Consider the following 18,835-nt stretch of genomic DNA (forward strand, 5'->3'; position numbering starts at 1 on the left):
CTTGTACTGGAAGAAGCATATTACTAAGCTTTACAAACAGTTAAGTTCAGCTACTTTTGCTCTGTGTACAGTCGCTAATCTTGGAGACAAATGTATCAACCTTCTAACATATTTTGCATATTTCCTCTCAGTATTGCCGTACGAAATAGTTTTTGGGCTAACTCACCACTTAGAAAGAACGTACAAAAGCTAGCAGTAAGAATAATGCGAGGCGTTCACCCACAGAGGTCGCGTAGGTACCTCTTTAACTGCGCCATCTTGTACCACAAGACATATTCGCTAATGAAAGTGGTCATAAATAACCAATGACAATTTGAGAAGAACGCTGATGTGCACACATACAGCAGCAGAGAGAAAATTACCTTTATTACCCATTGTTGAAGCTGTCAGCGGCTCAACAAATGATTTCAATGTGCACCAACAAAAATTTTTAATCATTTGCCCAATAACGTCAAATGGATTGCAGGTAGCGAAACAAGTTTTAAATCTAAATTAAAATGATTTCTCCTGGACAACTCCTTCTATTCCACTGATGAATTTCTACTTAAAGACTGGTAGCCAGTAAAAAAAAAAAAACTCTAATCACATATGCATATCCTGTAAAGTGACTCGTTTCTCGTCATTTCGATAAAATAACTGTTCAAATGGTCTGTGGAACATGAGGAACATGTAACTAACTAACAAGGGAACCTCCCCATCGCACCCCCCTCAGATTTACTTATAAGTTGGCACAGTGGATAGGCCTTGAAAAACTGAACACAGATCAATCGAGAAAACAGAAAGAAGTTGTGTGGAACTATGAAAAAAAATTAGTAAAATATACAAACTAAGTAGTGCATGCCTTTATAGGCAACATTACGGACGCTGGGAGTGTCAGAGCGCCGTGGTCCCGTGGTTAGCGAGAGCAGCTACGAAACGGAAGATCCTAGGTTCAATTTTTCCCTCGAGTGAAAAGTTTAATTTTTTATTTTCAGTTTATGTGACAGACTCTTATGTTTTCATCACTTGTTTGGCAGTGATTATCACATCCACAAGAAAACCTAAATCGGGCAAGGTAGAAGAATCTTTTTACCCATTCGCCTAGTGTGCAAGTTAGGTGGGTCGACAACATATTCCTGTCATGTGACGCACATGCCGTCACCAGTGTCGTATAGAATATATCAGACGTGTTTTCCTGTGGAGGAATCGGTTGACCTATGACCTTGCGATCAAATGTTTTCGGTTCCCATTGGAGAGGCACGTCCTTTCGTCTACTAATCGCACGGTTTTGCGGTGCGGTCGCAAAACACAGACACTAAACTTATTACAGTGAAAAGAGACGTCAATGAACGAACGGACAGATCATAACTTTGCGAAAATAAAGAAAGTAAAATTTTCAGTGGAGGTAATATTAGAACCAAGGACCTCTTATTCCGCAGCTACTCACGCTAACCACGGGACCACGGCGCTCTTGAGTTCACATGTTCCTTGAAGTTGCATATCTTGTGCATGCACTACTCAGTTTGTATATTTTAGTAATTTTTTTTATAGTTCCACACAACTTCTTCCTGTTTCCTCGATTGACCTGTGTTCAGTTTTTCAAGGCCTATCCACTGTGCCAACTTATAACTAAATCTGAGGGGGGTGCGATGGCGAGGTTCCCTAGTAAGTAGTAAGTACGGATCCCTGATATACGCCGATGTGCTTTGAACAGATACCTCCACAACTACTCTATCTACTTGGCCTTTGCCCTCTACACCAGAATGTCCTCTTACTAAGCATAGAGATGCCTCATTTTCTTGGAGGTTCTGTACGATCTAGTACCTGTCAGCCTTGATAAAACCCCCATTATTTTAAACCACTCTTCACTTGTGAATTCCAGATTAATTAACAAAAGAGCAGCAGAGGGACTTTGAGAGAGTGTTTCAGATTTTTTTTTCCTGGTTTTTCAGGACTTGCAGAAGTTCCTGGACGAGGCGACAGACGGCGTGATCTACTTCAGCATGGGGTCGAACGTGAAGAGCAAGCATTGGCCGGCCGAGAAGCGGCAGGCCTTCGTGGACGTCTTCTCCAGGCTCCAGCAGCGCGTGCTCTGGAAGTGGGAGGCCGAGTCGCTGCCCGGACAGCCCCCCAACGTCAGGACGGGCAAGTGGCTGCCGCAGTCCGACATACTCGGTGAGTCGCAGCGGCTCCGTCTGTGGCTGTAGCTGTAAAAACCTTTCACTGTGCACGGCAGCTGTTTACAGTAGCTCCCGCTACATTTAGCACGTGTATTCCTGTGCCCCTAAAGCCGTCGGCACACGGACCGTGCTGTCGAACGTTAACGTTGAGCGGGCCAAGTTCAACGTGCTGCTGAACGCTCAGGAACGATGCGACTTGTGCACACGGTACGTGGATCCCAACGTGGTATACGCGATCGCAACGCATTCCAGCGACAGTTGAGGGATGTTTCTAGTTCGTTAATCACACTGTTTACTCAACGGGCGCGTGTAAAATTCCCACGTTAGCTCTATTAAAACGCACATTTCTTCCATCGTCCACGAAAAGGAAAGTACCACGTCCAATCAATAAGGTCACAGGCTTATAAAAGTTCCACTACAAACAGTGCGTTACAAATTTGGAATACGTTTCCGCATAAGATAAACATTATTTCGTCATTCCCGCATTTTAGTAAAGCCCCAAGGTCAGTCTTATTTGGTCACTGTTCCTACCCAGTAGCATAATCTTTGCAACATGTGAATTACGAAGCGTAAAAGAGGAAGGAGCAAAATATCTTTATACAAGAAGCGTAAGCTGTGCTTTAGATTAAGCCAATCGAACAAAGTCACCCCTCAAAAAAAGGTGAACTTGTATTTACATAATATCAAATGTCATAGTCTATACTTATATTAAACTAATAATAAAGTATCAGAACTTAATAAAAACGCGAATGTTAGGGGAAAAAATATTGGTTGTGTCAGGACGCGAACTTCCCCCCCCCCCCACCCCACCCCACCCCAACAAAAGGACTCACTATCAGAGAGTGACGCTATTCATTACGCTAAACCAACATCACCCCTCGCGTCCCAATTCATAGTATCATACCGATTTTACATCTCGCTAAAAACCTTAATCGTAGATATGTTACTTACTGAAATTTAATTATAACACATTGTACCAAGAACAATGCGTTTTGCGTGAATATTCAGTGTGTTGCTGCCTTCAAATAGCCTACTCTCATTGTCTACATCTACATCTACATTTATACTCCCCAAGCCACCCAACGGTGTGTGGCGGAGGGCACTTTACGTCCCACTGTCGTTACCTCTCTTTTCTGTTCCAGTCGCGTATGGTTCGCGGGAAGAACGACTGTCTGAAAGCCTCCATGCGAGCTCGAATCTCTCTAATTTTACATTCGTGATCTCCGCGGGAGGTATAAGTAGGGGGAAGCAATATATTCGGTACCTCATCCAGAAACGCACCCTCTCCAAAACTGGCGAGCAAGCTACACTGCGATGCAGAGCGCCTCTCTTGCAGAGTCTGCCACTTCATTTTCCTAAACATCTCCGTAACGCTATCACGCTTACCAAATAACCCTGTGACGGAACGCGCCGCTCTTCTTTGGATCTTCTCTATCTCCTCTGTCAACCCGACCTGGTACGGTTCCCACACTGATGAGTAATACTCAAGTATAGGTCGAACGAGTGTTTTGTAAGCCACCTCCTTTGTTGATGGACTACAGTTTCTAAGGAATCTCAACCTGGTACCCGCCTTACCAACGATTAATTTTATATGATCATTCCACTTCAAATCGTTCCGCACGCATACTCCCAGATATTTTACAGAAGTAACTGCTACCAGTGTTTGTTCCGCTATCATATTATCATACAATAAAGGATCCTTCTTTCTATGTATTCGCAATACATTACATTTGTCTATGTTAAGTGTCAGTTGCAACTCCCTGCACCAAGTGCTTACCCGCTGCAGATCTTCCTGCATTTCGCTACAATTTTCTAATGCTGCAACTTCTCTGTATACTACAGCATCATCCGCTTGCGCTTATACGCAAGTTACAATAATTCTTTTGCCACGAATTTGATGTTTGTCATTATTTTATCGGAACGAATCACACAGTTACCAACGGGTTTTGCACTGATTCTCAATTTGCTGGTGCTCGGAACGGTATATATACATATAGGATTGAAATGAATGCCAATATGGCGCCTCACATCTCTGCTGAAGGGAGACGGCGTGCGTGTGACGTAGGTGTCGTTGTGCCATCTCATTGGTCAACGCTCAGACGCACGCTCAGAATATCTGACAAGCCAGCTCTGCACGTTCGGAAAGACATCCGAGCGTGCTATTCCACGCTGTGACGTCAGAAACTCGGCACGCTCAACGCTCAATGTTCGGATGCACGGTCCGTGTGCCGACGGCTTTAAGCACAACATGGCTCCTCAGGAGACATCACTTAATAGAGTGCACAATCGCTCAGCTCCCTTGTAGATCCCTTTAGAGCTGCCACATGGCGGGGAAGTAGACTGCTACGTTTCACACCCTTTTGTCAATATTACCGAACATTCTGTGTGGGATTGTAATCGGATGATTTAACTGGCGACATTGAGGGGGTGTTTGTCGCCAGGTTAGCCGAGAGTGCTGACGCGCTGCTTCCTGGACTCGGGTAGGCGCGCCGGCCCCGGATCGAATCCACCCGGCGTATTAACGACGGAGGCTGGAGTGCCAGTCAGCCTGGATGTGGTTTTTAGGCGGTTTTCCACACACCCCTGGGTTAATACCGGGCTGGTCCCCACGTCCCGCCTCAGTCACATGGCTCGCAGACATCTGAACACATTCACACTATTCCATGGATTACACTGGACTCGGACAGTTGGGGTGAACTACTTCCATCCCGGGGGGTACGGGGTGGCGGCAGGAAGGGTATTCGGCCACCTCTTAAATTAACCTTGCCAAATCCGACTAACCATGCCGTCCCTGCGACACTGCGGGAAGAGGGCACAAACAAAAGAAAGAAAGAATTGAGGGGGTGTTTGTCAAACACTAGGTGTGTACTGTGTATGTTCCACATCTCCTCCTAAACCTCTGGACCGATTTCAATCAGACATGGTACACATATGACTTACTGTTTGGAGAGAATTGTTGGGGGGTATCGGGAAGGAAAACTAGTGCAGCTCAAGACGAGAGGACTCGCAGGCTTAATTCATCCAGAATTTGAGAATGAGAGTACTTAGTGACTTGCAACTAACTTAAAACATAATTTCAAACCTTTAAGAGACCTTTTCTTGCTGCTAACCGCAAGAAAATAATGAAAGAAAAAACTTATCGCTTATACGTTTTCGCTGTTCATGTAGTGAAACTGTCGCATTGGCCATGACGTTTTAATTTATTACTTCTTTACTATTAACTGTATTCATCACACATTTTGCGTACAGTATTCGCATTACCACTGAATGCACGTAGAAAATTATAGCGCTGTAAGACACATACTTCAGGAGATATGACGTCATAAACACTGAGATGCGTGAAAAAATGCCGCACTATGCATGACGTTTTAATTCCTCGCGTCTGTACTATTAATTTTATTCGTAATACATTTCGCAGACAGTATCGAAATACTTGACTAAATGTACCTGCAAAATTATACCACTATACGGCGTATTGTGCAGGAGATATGAAGTCATGGAGATAGAGCTGCATGAAAATGAAACTGCAGGACCTAATTCGCTAGAGATACATGTGAATGCCTGCACAAATCTATGTGAAATATGTTACACGTATGTGAAATATACGTGGTACTTGCGTAAATGTTCGTACTCTGGCAAAGCAATGGTAGAAACATCCTCCTAAACCCCTGAAACACTTTGAACCAAACTTGGTACACATATTAGCATCTGAAAATAAGTACTTTTGGGTTAAGAATCATCAGCGTCCTATTAATGTGGAGGCGATAACGTGAAGACAGAAGAGCGGGTGAAGATGTGGTCAGAGTGGCAGAAGGAGGATATGGACGCAGGTATTAGTAAGGAGGAGATAGATACAATGAAGGGGAGGGAGAAATGGATGCAAACAGGAAACAGGAGGAGACGGAGAGAGGAAGAAGAGAGGAGAAGATGAACAGAGAGAGATGCGAGGAGGACATCGACTTGGAGAGGGCAGATGGGAAGATGGACGGAGAGATGGGGAGAAAGGAGTAAACAGAGAAAGGAAAGAGGAAATGGACACACAGGTGGAGAGATAAAGGGAGAGCCGCGTGTGGTAGCCGCGCGGTCTCAGGCGCCTTGTCACGGTCCGCGCGGCTACCTCGTCGGAGGTTCGAGTCCTCCCTCGGGCATGGGTGTGTGTGTGTGTGTGTTGACCTTAGCCTATGTTTAAGTTGAATTAAGCAGTGCGTAAGCTTGGGGACCGATGAATTCAGCAGTTGGCCCTATAAGATCTTACAACAAATATCCAAAATAAAGGGAGTGGGGAAGTGATATGGACAGAGGTGGTAGAACCAGATGGACAGAGAGAGGGGGAGTAGTAAAGGGACTGAGAGAGGGAGGGGGGCAGATGGAAAGGGAGAGGGGGGAGTAGCAGATAGACAGAGAGAGATGATAGTGAGGGTGGACAGAGAGCAGGCGGAGGAAACGGGCAAAGAGAAGTGGAAGAAGAAGATAAGCTAATGTAATAAATGCATACTCAGGCAACGCCAGGTACTCAGCTGATGCTGAAATAAAGCTGCGCAGTAACCTGAAAGAGTGAGCCAAATTCACGTTACGATAAACACCTGCGACACATGACAGAGCCTCCTCTGGCCTGTACCACAGCCTCCACAGAGTGCCCCATTGAGGCAGTGAGCAGTTCAGAGCTCGCACCGTTTGAAAAGAGGAGAAATCGCGACCCGTCGGTCCCCACTACGCGCTTCCATTCAGACAGCGTCCAGTTTCTGTGTTGTTAGGCCTACCGAAGAATACAGTCTCAGGTATCACAGCCAGCAACAGCCTTTTGTGAGGTACTCGATGCCAAATGTACACCGCATATAGTTGCCTTTACAAAGAAGGCTCAGAAACCGGTTGAGACGTACGCACATTCAATGGCAGAAACAGTTCCTGTCGTGTCTGAAAGCGATTTTCACTGACACCGAACGTCAGTCATCTCCGGTCGCTGTCGCTTACGATCATCTTATACTTACCGTTCTTACGCTTGTTACATGGTTGCCAGCCTGAAATTCAGTTGCACTTTCATTTTTGTCTACAACATTTTTACGTTCTAAAATCGCAAATTTATCTTTGCGATATAAATTCCTCGGATTATCTGTAAGGGGCACGACTGAAGCGCAATTGTATCTTTGGTGGGACAGCTCGGGTCTTCAGCCAATGGGAAACGCTTCTGATTTCTGACCGTGGAGCACAGTGGTTTCTAGCGGGCACCCGGCATTCTGTTTCCTGCTTTCAGCCAGTTTAGCTTCTGATTTGGTCGGGTGTGTGATCTGAAGACAGTGTGACATGATTCGGAGCCCTGTTATATTGGAATTTTTGGTCAGATCTTTACAATTACTTGCCATCATGGTTAATAGGTAATAAATAGTCGTATGATCGAAAAATCCGCAGCCGGCCGCGGTGGCCGAGCGGTTCTATGCACTTCAGTCCGGAACCGCGCGACTGCTACGATCGCAGGCTCGAATCCCGCCTCGGGCATGGATGTGTGTCATGTCCTTAGGTTAGCTAGGTTTAGGTAGTTCTAAGTTCTAGGGGAGCGATGACCTCAGATGTTAAGTCCCATAGTGCTCAGAGCCATATATATGAAAAATCAAATGGTTCGAATGGCTCTGAGGTCATCAGTCCCCTAGAACTTAGAACTACTTAAGCCTAACTAACCTAACGACAGCACACACATCCATGCCCGAGGCAGGATTCGAACCTGCGACCGGAGCAATCGCGCGGTTCCGGACTGAAGCGTCTAGAACCTCTCAGTCACGAGCGTCGGCTATGAAAAATCCGCACAGTTATTTTTGCATCATTCCACGCACAGGACTTGCACTCTAGGACAAAAGAAGGTGAACCACGAAGAAATTATCCGGATATCCAAACAAGAAATGATTACAACTTCAGAGCAACTGGATGATTTATTCAAGAGAGAGAACTTCACAAACTGAGAAAATCAATAACGCGGTGGTCACCATCTGGCCCTTACAGAAGCTGTCACTCGGCTTCATATCGATTGACAGGGTTCTTGGATGTCCTCCTGACGGATGTCATGTCAAATTCTGCCTAATCCTACTAAAATGTAAGCCCCGTAGCTTAGGGCAACAAAACTGCGCACAGAATACCGTCCATGTGCTGCTGTGCTGCCAGGGTCCCGCAGATGACAACCAAAGGGGTCCTGCGATGAAACGAAACGGCATCCCAGACCATCACTGCTGACAATTATGTTGGACGGAACCAAATAATGAAGATTAGTGTTTGAAGCTCCGTCGACTTTGAGGTCATTGGAGACGCAGCATGAGCTAGGAGTGATACAAGGACGAGAAACGAAATCGGTCGAGCCCTTTCACAGAAACCATTCCGGAATTCTCCTGGATCGATTTAGGGAAATCGTGGAACGTCTGAATCGAGAGTGCCAAACGTGGATTCCATCTCGGTTGGCAGGTCAGGTTGGTATCCCACATTTCTCTGGGGCATCTCCAGACACATCTCTGGGATGGAATCTCATTGACTGGAGTAGAATTGTCTCCAGCGATGAGCCCCACTTGGAAGTGAGCTCTGATGACCAGCAACGAGGTGCCAGGAGACGCACTCGTGCTGTACGAAGCTGACCGTCATCCGCCATACGGCCTGAGAAGAAGGACTGGTGGTCTACGCTGCATTTTGTTGCCCCTCTTGCCAAGTAATCCTAGACTTATCCTCCAAAGAGGTAGTGGCAGTACACGAGAGGGCCACGCTGTCTGTTGCAGCCCACAAGAATGTGCGCGCCTTCATCTCGCACGGCGGCCTGCTGAGCACGCAGGAGGCGATGGCGCGCGGCGTGCCCGTGGTGGCGCTGCCCGTGTTCGCCGAGCAGGAGCTGAACGCCATGCAGGCCGTCCAGCTGGGCTTCGCCGTGCTGCTGCAGCTGCGCAACATCACCGCCGAGTCGGTCCAGTGGGCGCTCGACCAGGTGCTCAACGAGCCCAGGTAGCCGGCCGGCCACTCACCCGGCCACAACAACACCGTGATTTATCACATCAAACTGTACGGTTCCAGGGACCTTCCCAAGTCTCACACCTATGACGTATACAGGGTGTTACAAAAAGGTACGGCCAAACTTTCAGGAAACATTCCTCACACACAAAGAAAGAATATATGTTATGTGGACATGTGTCCGGAAACGCTTACTTTCCATGTTAGATCTCATTTTATTACGTCTCTTCAAATCACATTAATCACGGAATGGAAACACACAGCAACAGAACGTACCAGCGTGACTTCAAACACTTTGTTACAGGAAATGTTCAAAATGTCCTCCGTTAGCGAGGATACATGCATCCACCCTCCATCGCACGGAATCCCTGATGCGCTGATGCAGCCCTGGAGAATGGCTTATTGTATCACAGCCGTCCACAATACGCGCACGAAGAGTCTCTACATTTGCTACCGGGGTTGCGTAGACAAGAGCTTTCAAATGCCCCCATAAATGAAAGTCAAGAGGGTTGAGGTCAGGAGAGCGTGGAGGCCATGGAATTGGTCCGCCTCTACCAATCCATCGGTCACCGAATCTGTTGTTGAGAAGCGTACGAACACTTCGACTGAAATGTGCAGGAGCTCCATCGTGCATGAACCACATGTCGTGTCGTACTTGTAAAGGCACATGTTCTAGCAGCACAGGTAGAGTATCCCGTATGAAATCATGATTACGTGCTCCATTGAGCGTAGGTGGAGGAACATGGGGCCCAATAGAGACATCACCAACAATGCCTGCCCAAACGTTCACAGAAAATCTGTGTTGATGACGTGATTGCGCAATTGCGTGCGGATTCTCGTCAGCCCACACATGTCGATTGTGAAAATTTACAATTTGATCACGTTGGAATGAAGCCTCATGCGTAAAGAGAACATTTGCACTGAAATGAGGATTGACACATTGTTGGATGAGCCATTCGCAGAAGTGTACCCGTGGAGGCCAATCAGCTGCTGATAGTGCCTGCACACGCTGTACATGGTACGGAAACAATGGGTTCTCCCGTAGCACTCTCCATACAGTGACGTGGTCAACGTTACCTTGTACAGCAGCAACTTCTCTGACGCTGACATTAGGGCTATCGCCAACTGCACGAAGAACTGCCTCGTCCATTGCAGGTGTCCTCGTCGTTCTAGGTCTTCCCCAGTCGCGAGTCATAGGCTGGAATGTTCCGTGCTCCCTAAGACGCCGATCAATTCCTTCGAACGTCTTCCTGTCGGGACACCTTCGTTCTGGAAATCTGTCTCGATACAAACGTACCGCGCCACGGCTATTTCCCCGTGCTAATCCATACATCAAATGGGCATCTGCCAACCCCGCATTTGTAAACATTGCACTGACTGCAAAACCACATTCCTGATGAACGCTAACCTGTTGATGCTACGTACTGACGTGCTTGATGCTAGTACTGTAGAGCAACGAGTCGCATGTCAACACAAGCACCGAAGTCAACATTACCTTCCTTCAATTGGGCCAACTGGCGGTGAATCGAGGAAGTACAGTACATACTGACGAAACTAAAACGAGCTCTAACATGGAAATTAAGCGTTTCCGGACCCATGTCCACATAACATCTTTTCTTTATTTGTGTCTGAGGAATGTTTCCTGAAAGTTTGGCCGTACCTTTTTGTAACACACTGTATATATGCAGACTGAAGTGACGAGTGAAAACTTGTACCAAGACAAGGATTCGAACCTGCGCCTCGTGCTCACTAGGCAGCTGCGCTGACCACAGTATCTCAGAACAGCTGCCTGGACTACACTAGCAGGCCTCCCTCCTCAGTGCAAATCCCCAATCAGGAAGGCCAAGCTGGTGTAGTGGTTGGCGATTCTGCCTGCTGAGCAGGAGACCCGGCTTCGAATACTGGTCTCAGTACAAATTTCCATTCGTCACTTCAGTCTGCATACATACATCGACACGGTAATACATTCTACAAGTACTAAATATAAAGCACTCTGAAGATCTTCACGCACTTTTCTTCTGACAGAGGTGATGTGGTGGTTGACGCATTACTATTATTTCTATTGTTGTAAGTACCGGGTGATCAAAAAGTCAGTATAAATTTCAAAACTTAATAAACCAAGGAGTAATGTAGATAGAGAGGTAAAAATTGACACACATGCTTGGAACGACGTGGGGTTTTATTGGCACCACCCTTTATTCCTAGACGCGTGAACGATCTCTTGCGTGCGTCGTTTGGTGATGATTGTGTGCTCAGCCGCCACTTTCGTCATGCTTGGTCTCCCAGGTCCCCAGACCTCAGTCCGTACGATTATTGGCTTTGGGGTTATCTGAAGTCGCAACTGTATCGTGATCGACCGACATCTCTAGGGATGCTGAGAGACAACATGCGACGCCATTGCCTCACAATAACTACGGACATGCTTTACAGTGCTGTTCACAACATTATTCCTCGACTACAGCTATTGTTGAGGAATGATGGTGGACATATTGAACATTTCCTGTAAAGAACATCATCTTTGCTTTGTCTTACTTTGTTATGCTAATTATTGCTGTTCTGATCACATGAAGCGCCATCTGTCGGACATTTTTTGAACGTTGGTATTTTTTTGGTTCTAATAAAACCCCATGTCATTCCAAGCATGTGTGTCAATTTGTACCTCTCTATCTACATTATTCCGTGATTTATTCAGTTTTCAAATTTATACTGACTTTTTGATCACCCGGTACCTACTTTTTACTTTTCTTTACACAATCAGGCCAACAGCAACGCATGCAGCCACAGTTAATCTGCTCCTGGCTTCTGCAGTCTTTTTCCAGTTCTCCAACACTCCAGTTGCAGCAAGTCTTCTCTTACTCAGTCAGTCTATCTCTTCCTAGATCTTCTCAATTGTCTGATGCCTGATGAGATACATTCCACTCTAATCTTGGACTACCGTGTTTCTTCCAAACTGCATGACCCGCCCAATGCAACCTTCTGCTTTTCATCACTCGGACGACGTTAGGCCGCTTGTACATCTACATTTACATACATACTCCGCAAGCCACGATAAGGTGCGTGGCGGAGGGTACCCTCTACCACTGCCGGTCGTTACCTTCTCCGTTCCACTAGCAAATAGAGCGAAGGGCAACACTGCTGTCTATATGCCTGTCTAATCTCTCTAACCTTACCTTCTGGTCCTCACGCGAAATTTTTGTTGGCCACAGCATTATCATTCTACAGACTGCTTCAAATGACGGTTCCATAAATTTAATCGATAGTACTTGGCGAAAAGAACGTCGCCTTCCCTCCACGGATTTCCATTTGAGCTGCTAAAGAATCTCCATAAGACTTGTACGTGGTTCGAACCTGCCAGTAACAAAACTAGCATCCTACCTCTGAATTGTTCCGATGTCTTTCTTTAAGCCAGACTGCTACCGGTCGCAAACACTCAAACAGTAATCGACAATGGCTCGCACTATTGCACTATATGCGGTCTCCTTAAGAGATGAACCACACTTCCCCAAAATTGTCCCAATAAACCGAAGTCGATCATTCGCCTTTCCTACTACAACCCGTACGTGCTCGTTCCATTTCATATTCCATATTGCTTTGCAACGTTACGCCTAGGTGTTTAATCGATGTGCCTGTGTCAAGCAGCACACAACTAATACTGCAGTCGAACATTATCGGTTTCTTTTTACTACTCATCTGCTTACCTTACATTTTTCTACATTGAGACCTAGCTGCTATTCATCAAAACCAACCAGAAATTTTGTCTAACGCATCACTTCATCCTTGCCTTGCCTACATTCATTAACTTGATTTTGAACAATATTTTCCAAAGTCTTGCTTCTACTTGTTCACTTTCAGTTCTCCTTCAATTTGTTTGTCCTCTGTCGCCGGCCGCTGTGGCCGAGCGGTTCTGGGAGCTTCAGTACGGAACCGGGTTGCTGCTACAGTCGACGGCTCGAATCCTGCCTCGGGCATGGATGTGTGTGACGTCCTTATGTTAGTTAGGTTTAAGTAGTTCTAATTCCAGGGGGCTGATGACGTCAGATGTTAGGTTCCATAGTGCTCAGAGCCATTTGAACCATTTTATCCTCCGTCTCCTCTTAAAATATTTCATTTTTAAAAGATGTTACCTCCTTTTTACTACCTCGCTATTCTTGAAGCTCGTCTTCAACCTCTGACTTTTTGTCTAATTTAAACTTTTCTCGTAGCTTTTTGAGCTCTGCCAATTGTTCACTTACTTCTTTGATTTATCTTTGCCCTCGAATCTGTAACCGCTCTGATAAATTTGCTAGATACTTAGTCAGCCCGTGTCGTGATTTTGAAATGAGAGTTAGTATGATTGTCGCGTAATAAATATTTCGCGTGAAGCGCCGCTGCCACACAGGCAAAGGTCAATTGTGGAAACTAAGCCACTGAATATTAACAGTAATGTTATGAAGGAATACACTAAATAAGAGAGCACGTACATTCGTGAGTGAGTGGTTCAAAATAAGAATTAATACTGTTAGGGAAATCCGTCATAAGTATAGTTACGTCGGTACACACTCAAACGTATGCGATCGTACGATCGGGGTAGAGGCACGTACGTTCTATGTACTATTATTCCCCGTGGCCTGGGTAAAAAGAGTTATGGTTAAAATGCATTTATTCAACTAAGAAGAAAAAGAATCAGACTTCGTAATTAAACGAAAAGAAAGATCGCAGGTTCTGATTGTCGCGGCAAATGTGACCTAAATATTGGAACTGACATCGGCGGCCACGAAGGGAAAGAGATAAACACATTCACGCACCTCTATTGTTGAGCTGCGCCGCCATGAAGATCGTCGCCTCCATCTAAATTCTCCACACAAAATTAAAATAATAATAATTCCCAGAGTTACAGGATCTGGGATCCATGGTATCGTAAACGAGAAAAATCACTGTGCTCATAAATAGCTTTCACTATATAACACAATTTCACTTTAAAATCACACAGCACGTCTTACCACCAGGACATGAGAACAACGCAAGGTAACTATTACTAAAATCAATAAACGAAGAGGGTAAATCTTCTTTTGTCCGTCAGTATTAAATACTTTTCTAATTAATCCTTGGCATGAGAGTCGAATTATTATCTATACATTTATCAATAAAAAATTTATTAAGTTCCTTTATAATCCCTCGCTTCACTTCCTCAGTTACTTTACTTACGACCTGCCTGTACAAATTTTGCATCGTATATTTCATACACTTCTACGTAAGATAGTTCCTATTGGTATCTGATGCCATTTCTCTTTCTTTCCTGCGTTTCCGTGGACTCCCTGCTGATTTATCCCCTACTACTTGAAAAAGTATATCTCGTCTATTCTTCACTGTTGGTCATTTTGAATAGTCACTGTCAAACATAAGAAAAGTGTCTCAGTCACTGACTAAATAACACTTAACATCTGCTCTCCAATTACAGGGAAAGATAACTAAAGTATAAAATTCTCAAGTCTTGCCATGTGCTTCGCCATGTATGGCGATGGCAGGATCCACCCTTAATTAATCTTCCTATCAGTAAAGATCGTGTTCATGCAAAAAAGGAATATCTAATAAAATATTTCAAATAAAAATGAAAGCCGATGAATAATTTTAAAGAGTGGCGAAGTAACCTGAATGCTCGCTAATGAGTCGAATAGTATTTAATGCTGAGATAACTTAAAAACATATTAATCTTTACTCTTTCTCAAATTTATTAAATAAAAGTCTCACTGGTATTAGAATAATCAACATAAACAATCAAGCTTCCTCAGTGGCTCTGCAATGCTGCAGTATGGTAAGTTCTTAAGTGTAAACAAAGCTTGTTCACCACAAAACTATCCAGTCTAAATGCCCTACCAATGGAAATTCTAGCTATTGTGCTGTGATTGGTCGAAGCTGCTGTACGACGGGCATAGTTCGCAAACATTTGAGGTGAAATATTGCATGATACATCGCAAAAGATACGTAAACATACAAAAGAAAAAGCAAAACACATAAGCGCAACTAATATCAATGTATATACAGGGTGGTCCATTGATAGTCACCGGGCCAAATATCTCACGAAATAAGCATCAAATGAAAAAACTACAAAAAACGAAACTCGTCAAGATTGAAGGGGGAAACCAGATGGCGCTATGGTTGGCCCGCTAGATGGCGCTGCCATAGGTCAAACGGATATCAACTGCGTTTTTAAAAATAGAAACCCCCATTTTAATTACATATTCGTGTAGTACGTAAAGAAATATGAATGTTTTAGTTGGACCACTTTTTTCGCTTTGTGATAGATTCGCTGTAATAGTCACAAACATATGGCTCACAATTTTAGACGAACACTTGGGAACAGGTAGGTTTTTTAAATTAAAATACAGAACGTAGATACGTTTGAACATTTTTTTCGGTTGTTCCAATGTGATACATGTACCTTTGTGAGCTTATCATTTCTGAGAACACGTGCTGTTACAGCGTGATTACCTGTAAATACCACATTAATGCAATAAATGCTCAAAATGATGTCCGTCAACCTCAATGCATTTGGCAGTACGTGTAACGACATTCCTTTCAACAGCGAGTAATTCGCCTTCCGTAATGTTCGCACATGCATTGACAATGCGCTGACACATGTTGTCAGGCGTTGTCGGTGGATCACGATAGCAAATTTCCTTCAACTTTCCCCACAGAAAGAAATCCGGGGACGTAAGATCTGGTGAACGTGCGGGCCATGGTACGGTGCTTGGACGACCAATCCACCTGTCATGAAATATGCTATTCAGTACCACTTCAACCGCACGCGAGCTATGTGCCGGACATCCATCATGTTGGAAGTACATCGTAATCCTGTCATGCAGTGAAACATCTTGTAGTAACATCGGTAGAACATTACGTAGGAAATCAGCATACATTGCACCATTTAGATTGCCATCGATAAAATGAGGGTCAATTATCCTTCCTCCCATAATGCCGCACCATACATTAACCCGCCAAGGTCGCTGATGTTCCACTCGTCGCAGCCATCGTCGATTTTCCGTTGCCCAATAGTGCGTATTATGCCAGTTTACGTTACCGCTGTTGGTGAATGACGCTTCGTCGCTAGATAGAACGCGTGCAAAAAATTTGTCATCGTCAAGTAATTTCTCTTGTGCCCAGTAGCAGAACTGTACACGACGTTCAAAGTCGCCCCCATGTGATTCCTGGTTCATAGAAATATGGTACGTGTGCAATCGATGTTGATGTAGCATTCTCAACACCGACGTATTTGAGATTCCCGATTCTCGCGCAATTTGTCTGCTACTGATGTACGGATTAGCCGCGACAGCAGCTAAAACACCTACTTGGGCATCATCATTTGTTGCAGGTCGTGGTTGACGTTTCACATGTGGCTGAACACTTCCCGTTTCCTTAAATAACGTAAGTATCCGGAGAACGGTCCGGACACTTGGATGATGTCGTCCAGGATACCGAGCAGCATACATAGCACACGCCCGGTGGACATTTTAATCACAATAGACATACATTCACACGATATCGACCTTCTCCGCAATTGGTAAACGGTCCATTTTAACACGGTTAATGTATCACGAAGCAAATACCGTCCGCACTGGCGAAATGTTACGTGATACCACGTACTTATACGTTTGTGACTATTACAGCGCCATCTATCCCAAAGCGAAAAAAGTGGTCCAACTAAAACATTCATATTTCTTTATGTACTACACGAATATATAATGAAAAATGGGGGTTCCTATTTTTAAAAAAAAACGCAGTTGATATCCGTTTGACCTATGGTAGCGCCATCTAGCGGGCCAACCATAGAGCCATCTGGTTTCCCCCTTCAAGCTAGACAAGTTTCGTTCTTTGTAGTTTTTTCGTTTGACACTTATTTCGTGAGATATCTGGCCCGGTCACGATCAATGGATCACCCTGTATAATAAGGTAAAACAGAATAAAATCATATAAAGACAACCCTTCAGGAGCAAAGCAAAGGCATCTGTTAGACCTTACCTGTCTGTCTTCTGTGGCTTTCGCGAGAGCCTCTCTATGACTAAGTGCGACTTCAGTGGCTCTCTTTCTTTCTAATCGTCTGGCAACGAATTACTGCACTGTAGATACACCACATGTATCCTAACAGGCAAACCATAGCTGGTCGTTACTATAGCTTAACGGTCAACCAGTAGGCTTTGTACATAAACAGGAAGTGGTTCAATTCCGTGTTAAGTTGTAACATACTTTTGTCCTTCGTTGCCATAAGAGACGCGTACAGTGTGGGGAATACGCCTCTTGTCTGATGCACTATTGTTAATTTTCCAGGGCAGAAATTATGGTTTTTAGACTGCATATCAACGAGAGTCACGTTTGGCGGCGAGTATGACAAAATTCGCTGCGATATTTGCTGTTAGCCCACCTATACGGAATGACTATGAATTTTGCAAGTAATAATAATAATAATGTGCTCTGCAAACTATATTAATGATGAATTAATTCCAGCAAAGTCTACGGGAAGAGCGAAGATTTATACTGACTCATATACAGTCTACACAACAGTAGCACGAAGTGAGGACTTCTTATCGTTATGTCACTGAATTCTGGCAAAGGTCAAGGTACATCCAACGATTTGGAAGGGCTTTAGCATACTGGTCGCGGACCACTCAAAACTTCTCTTGTTTAAGAAGTCAGTTCAATAGGTTTAACTTTGAAACATGGAATAAATAACTGTAACGTATATCGTTTAGTATCGTTGAGGTAGTTTCTGCCTGGACTCGGTCTTGACAATATGTCAGGTAATAGTTGTCATAAAAGCATTCAAAATAAAAATCTTTTGGACCATGCATATCGGGTGAAAGACAATTTAGCGCTTGCTTCTTTTTGGTTAAGAGTGGCCCGAAAAGAAACTTGCATTATCGGCATGAGAACATTCCCGTGCATAATTAGTTAATAGTAAGACAGTGATGCATGATTATAGGAAACGACGTGGGCTACGATTATCTGTACCCAGTATCAGATCAAAACTAAGTACACACCTATTAGTGGCTGTTAATATGGAGTGTTTCCACGCTTCACATTTGTAACAGCTTTCTCTCTGATGGGAAGACTTCCAGTGACGTGTCTGAACGTCTGTGGATGTATTTTAGCACATTCTTCCTCAAGAGCAGAAACCAGAGAAGATACTGGCGTTGGTTTTTGGGGTGTGGAGCTAACTCGACTTTCTAGCTCATCCCAAAGGTGTAGCATTCGGTTTAAGTCGGGACTCTTGGCAGGCCAGTCCATTTCAGGAATGTCACTGTCGACAAGCCATTGCCATACAGACTCTGCTTTATGACAGCTGATAGAAACAATCGTCCTCTCCGAACTGTTCTCGCGCTGTTTGCCGTACACTATGCTGTCAGTTGTGTTAACATACTTCCTCATTTAGCATTTTCTTAACTGCAATACGGGGACCACATCGTAGCCATGTAAAACACCCACCATACGGAACACAACCCCCTCGATACTTTGTTGTTGCCGCTACACACGACGGCAGATAATTTCGTACAGACCTTTCGTCGGATTGTCACCGGGTACGGCCTGGTTCGTCATCACTCCAAATGGCTCGTTTCCACTGATGCAATTTCCAGTGCTCTCTCTCTTTACATCACTTGAAGCTTCGCTTAGCGCTTGCTAGACGTGACCCGCCTCATTGCTGTTGTGGAGGGAGTGCATTTGACGTTGTC

The 18,835-nt window shown here is 44.7% G+C and overlaps 1 protein-coding gene across 3 annotated transcripts in view; it reads left to right on the plus strand.

The window, feature by feature from the left end:
* The window catches only part of LOC126419840 (UDP-glycosyltransferase UGT5-like), a 279,967-nt gene that overhangs the window by 254,789 nt on the left and 6,343 nt on the right, over positions 1-18,835 (plus strand). For all 3 annotated transcript variants that reach the window (XM_050087090.1, XM_050087091.1, XM_050087089.1), the window contains exons 4-5: positions 1,932-2,154; positions 8,909-9,128. In XM_050087090.1, coding sequence (XP_049943047.1) covers positions 1,932-2,154; positions 8,909-9,128 — 443 coding nt within the window. The remainder of the gene's footprint in view (positions 1-1,931; positions 2,155-8,908; positions 9,129-18,835) is intronic.

The sequence above is a fragment of the Schistocerca serialis genome, chromosome 9 (genome assembly GCF_023864345.2).
Source record: "Schistocerca serialis cubense isolate TAMUIC-IGC-003099 chromosome 9, iqSchSeri2.2, whole genome shotgun sequence".
Taxonomy (NCBI): Eukaryota; Metazoa; Arthropoda; class Insecta; order Orthoptera; family Acrididae; genus Schistocerca; species Schistocerca serialis.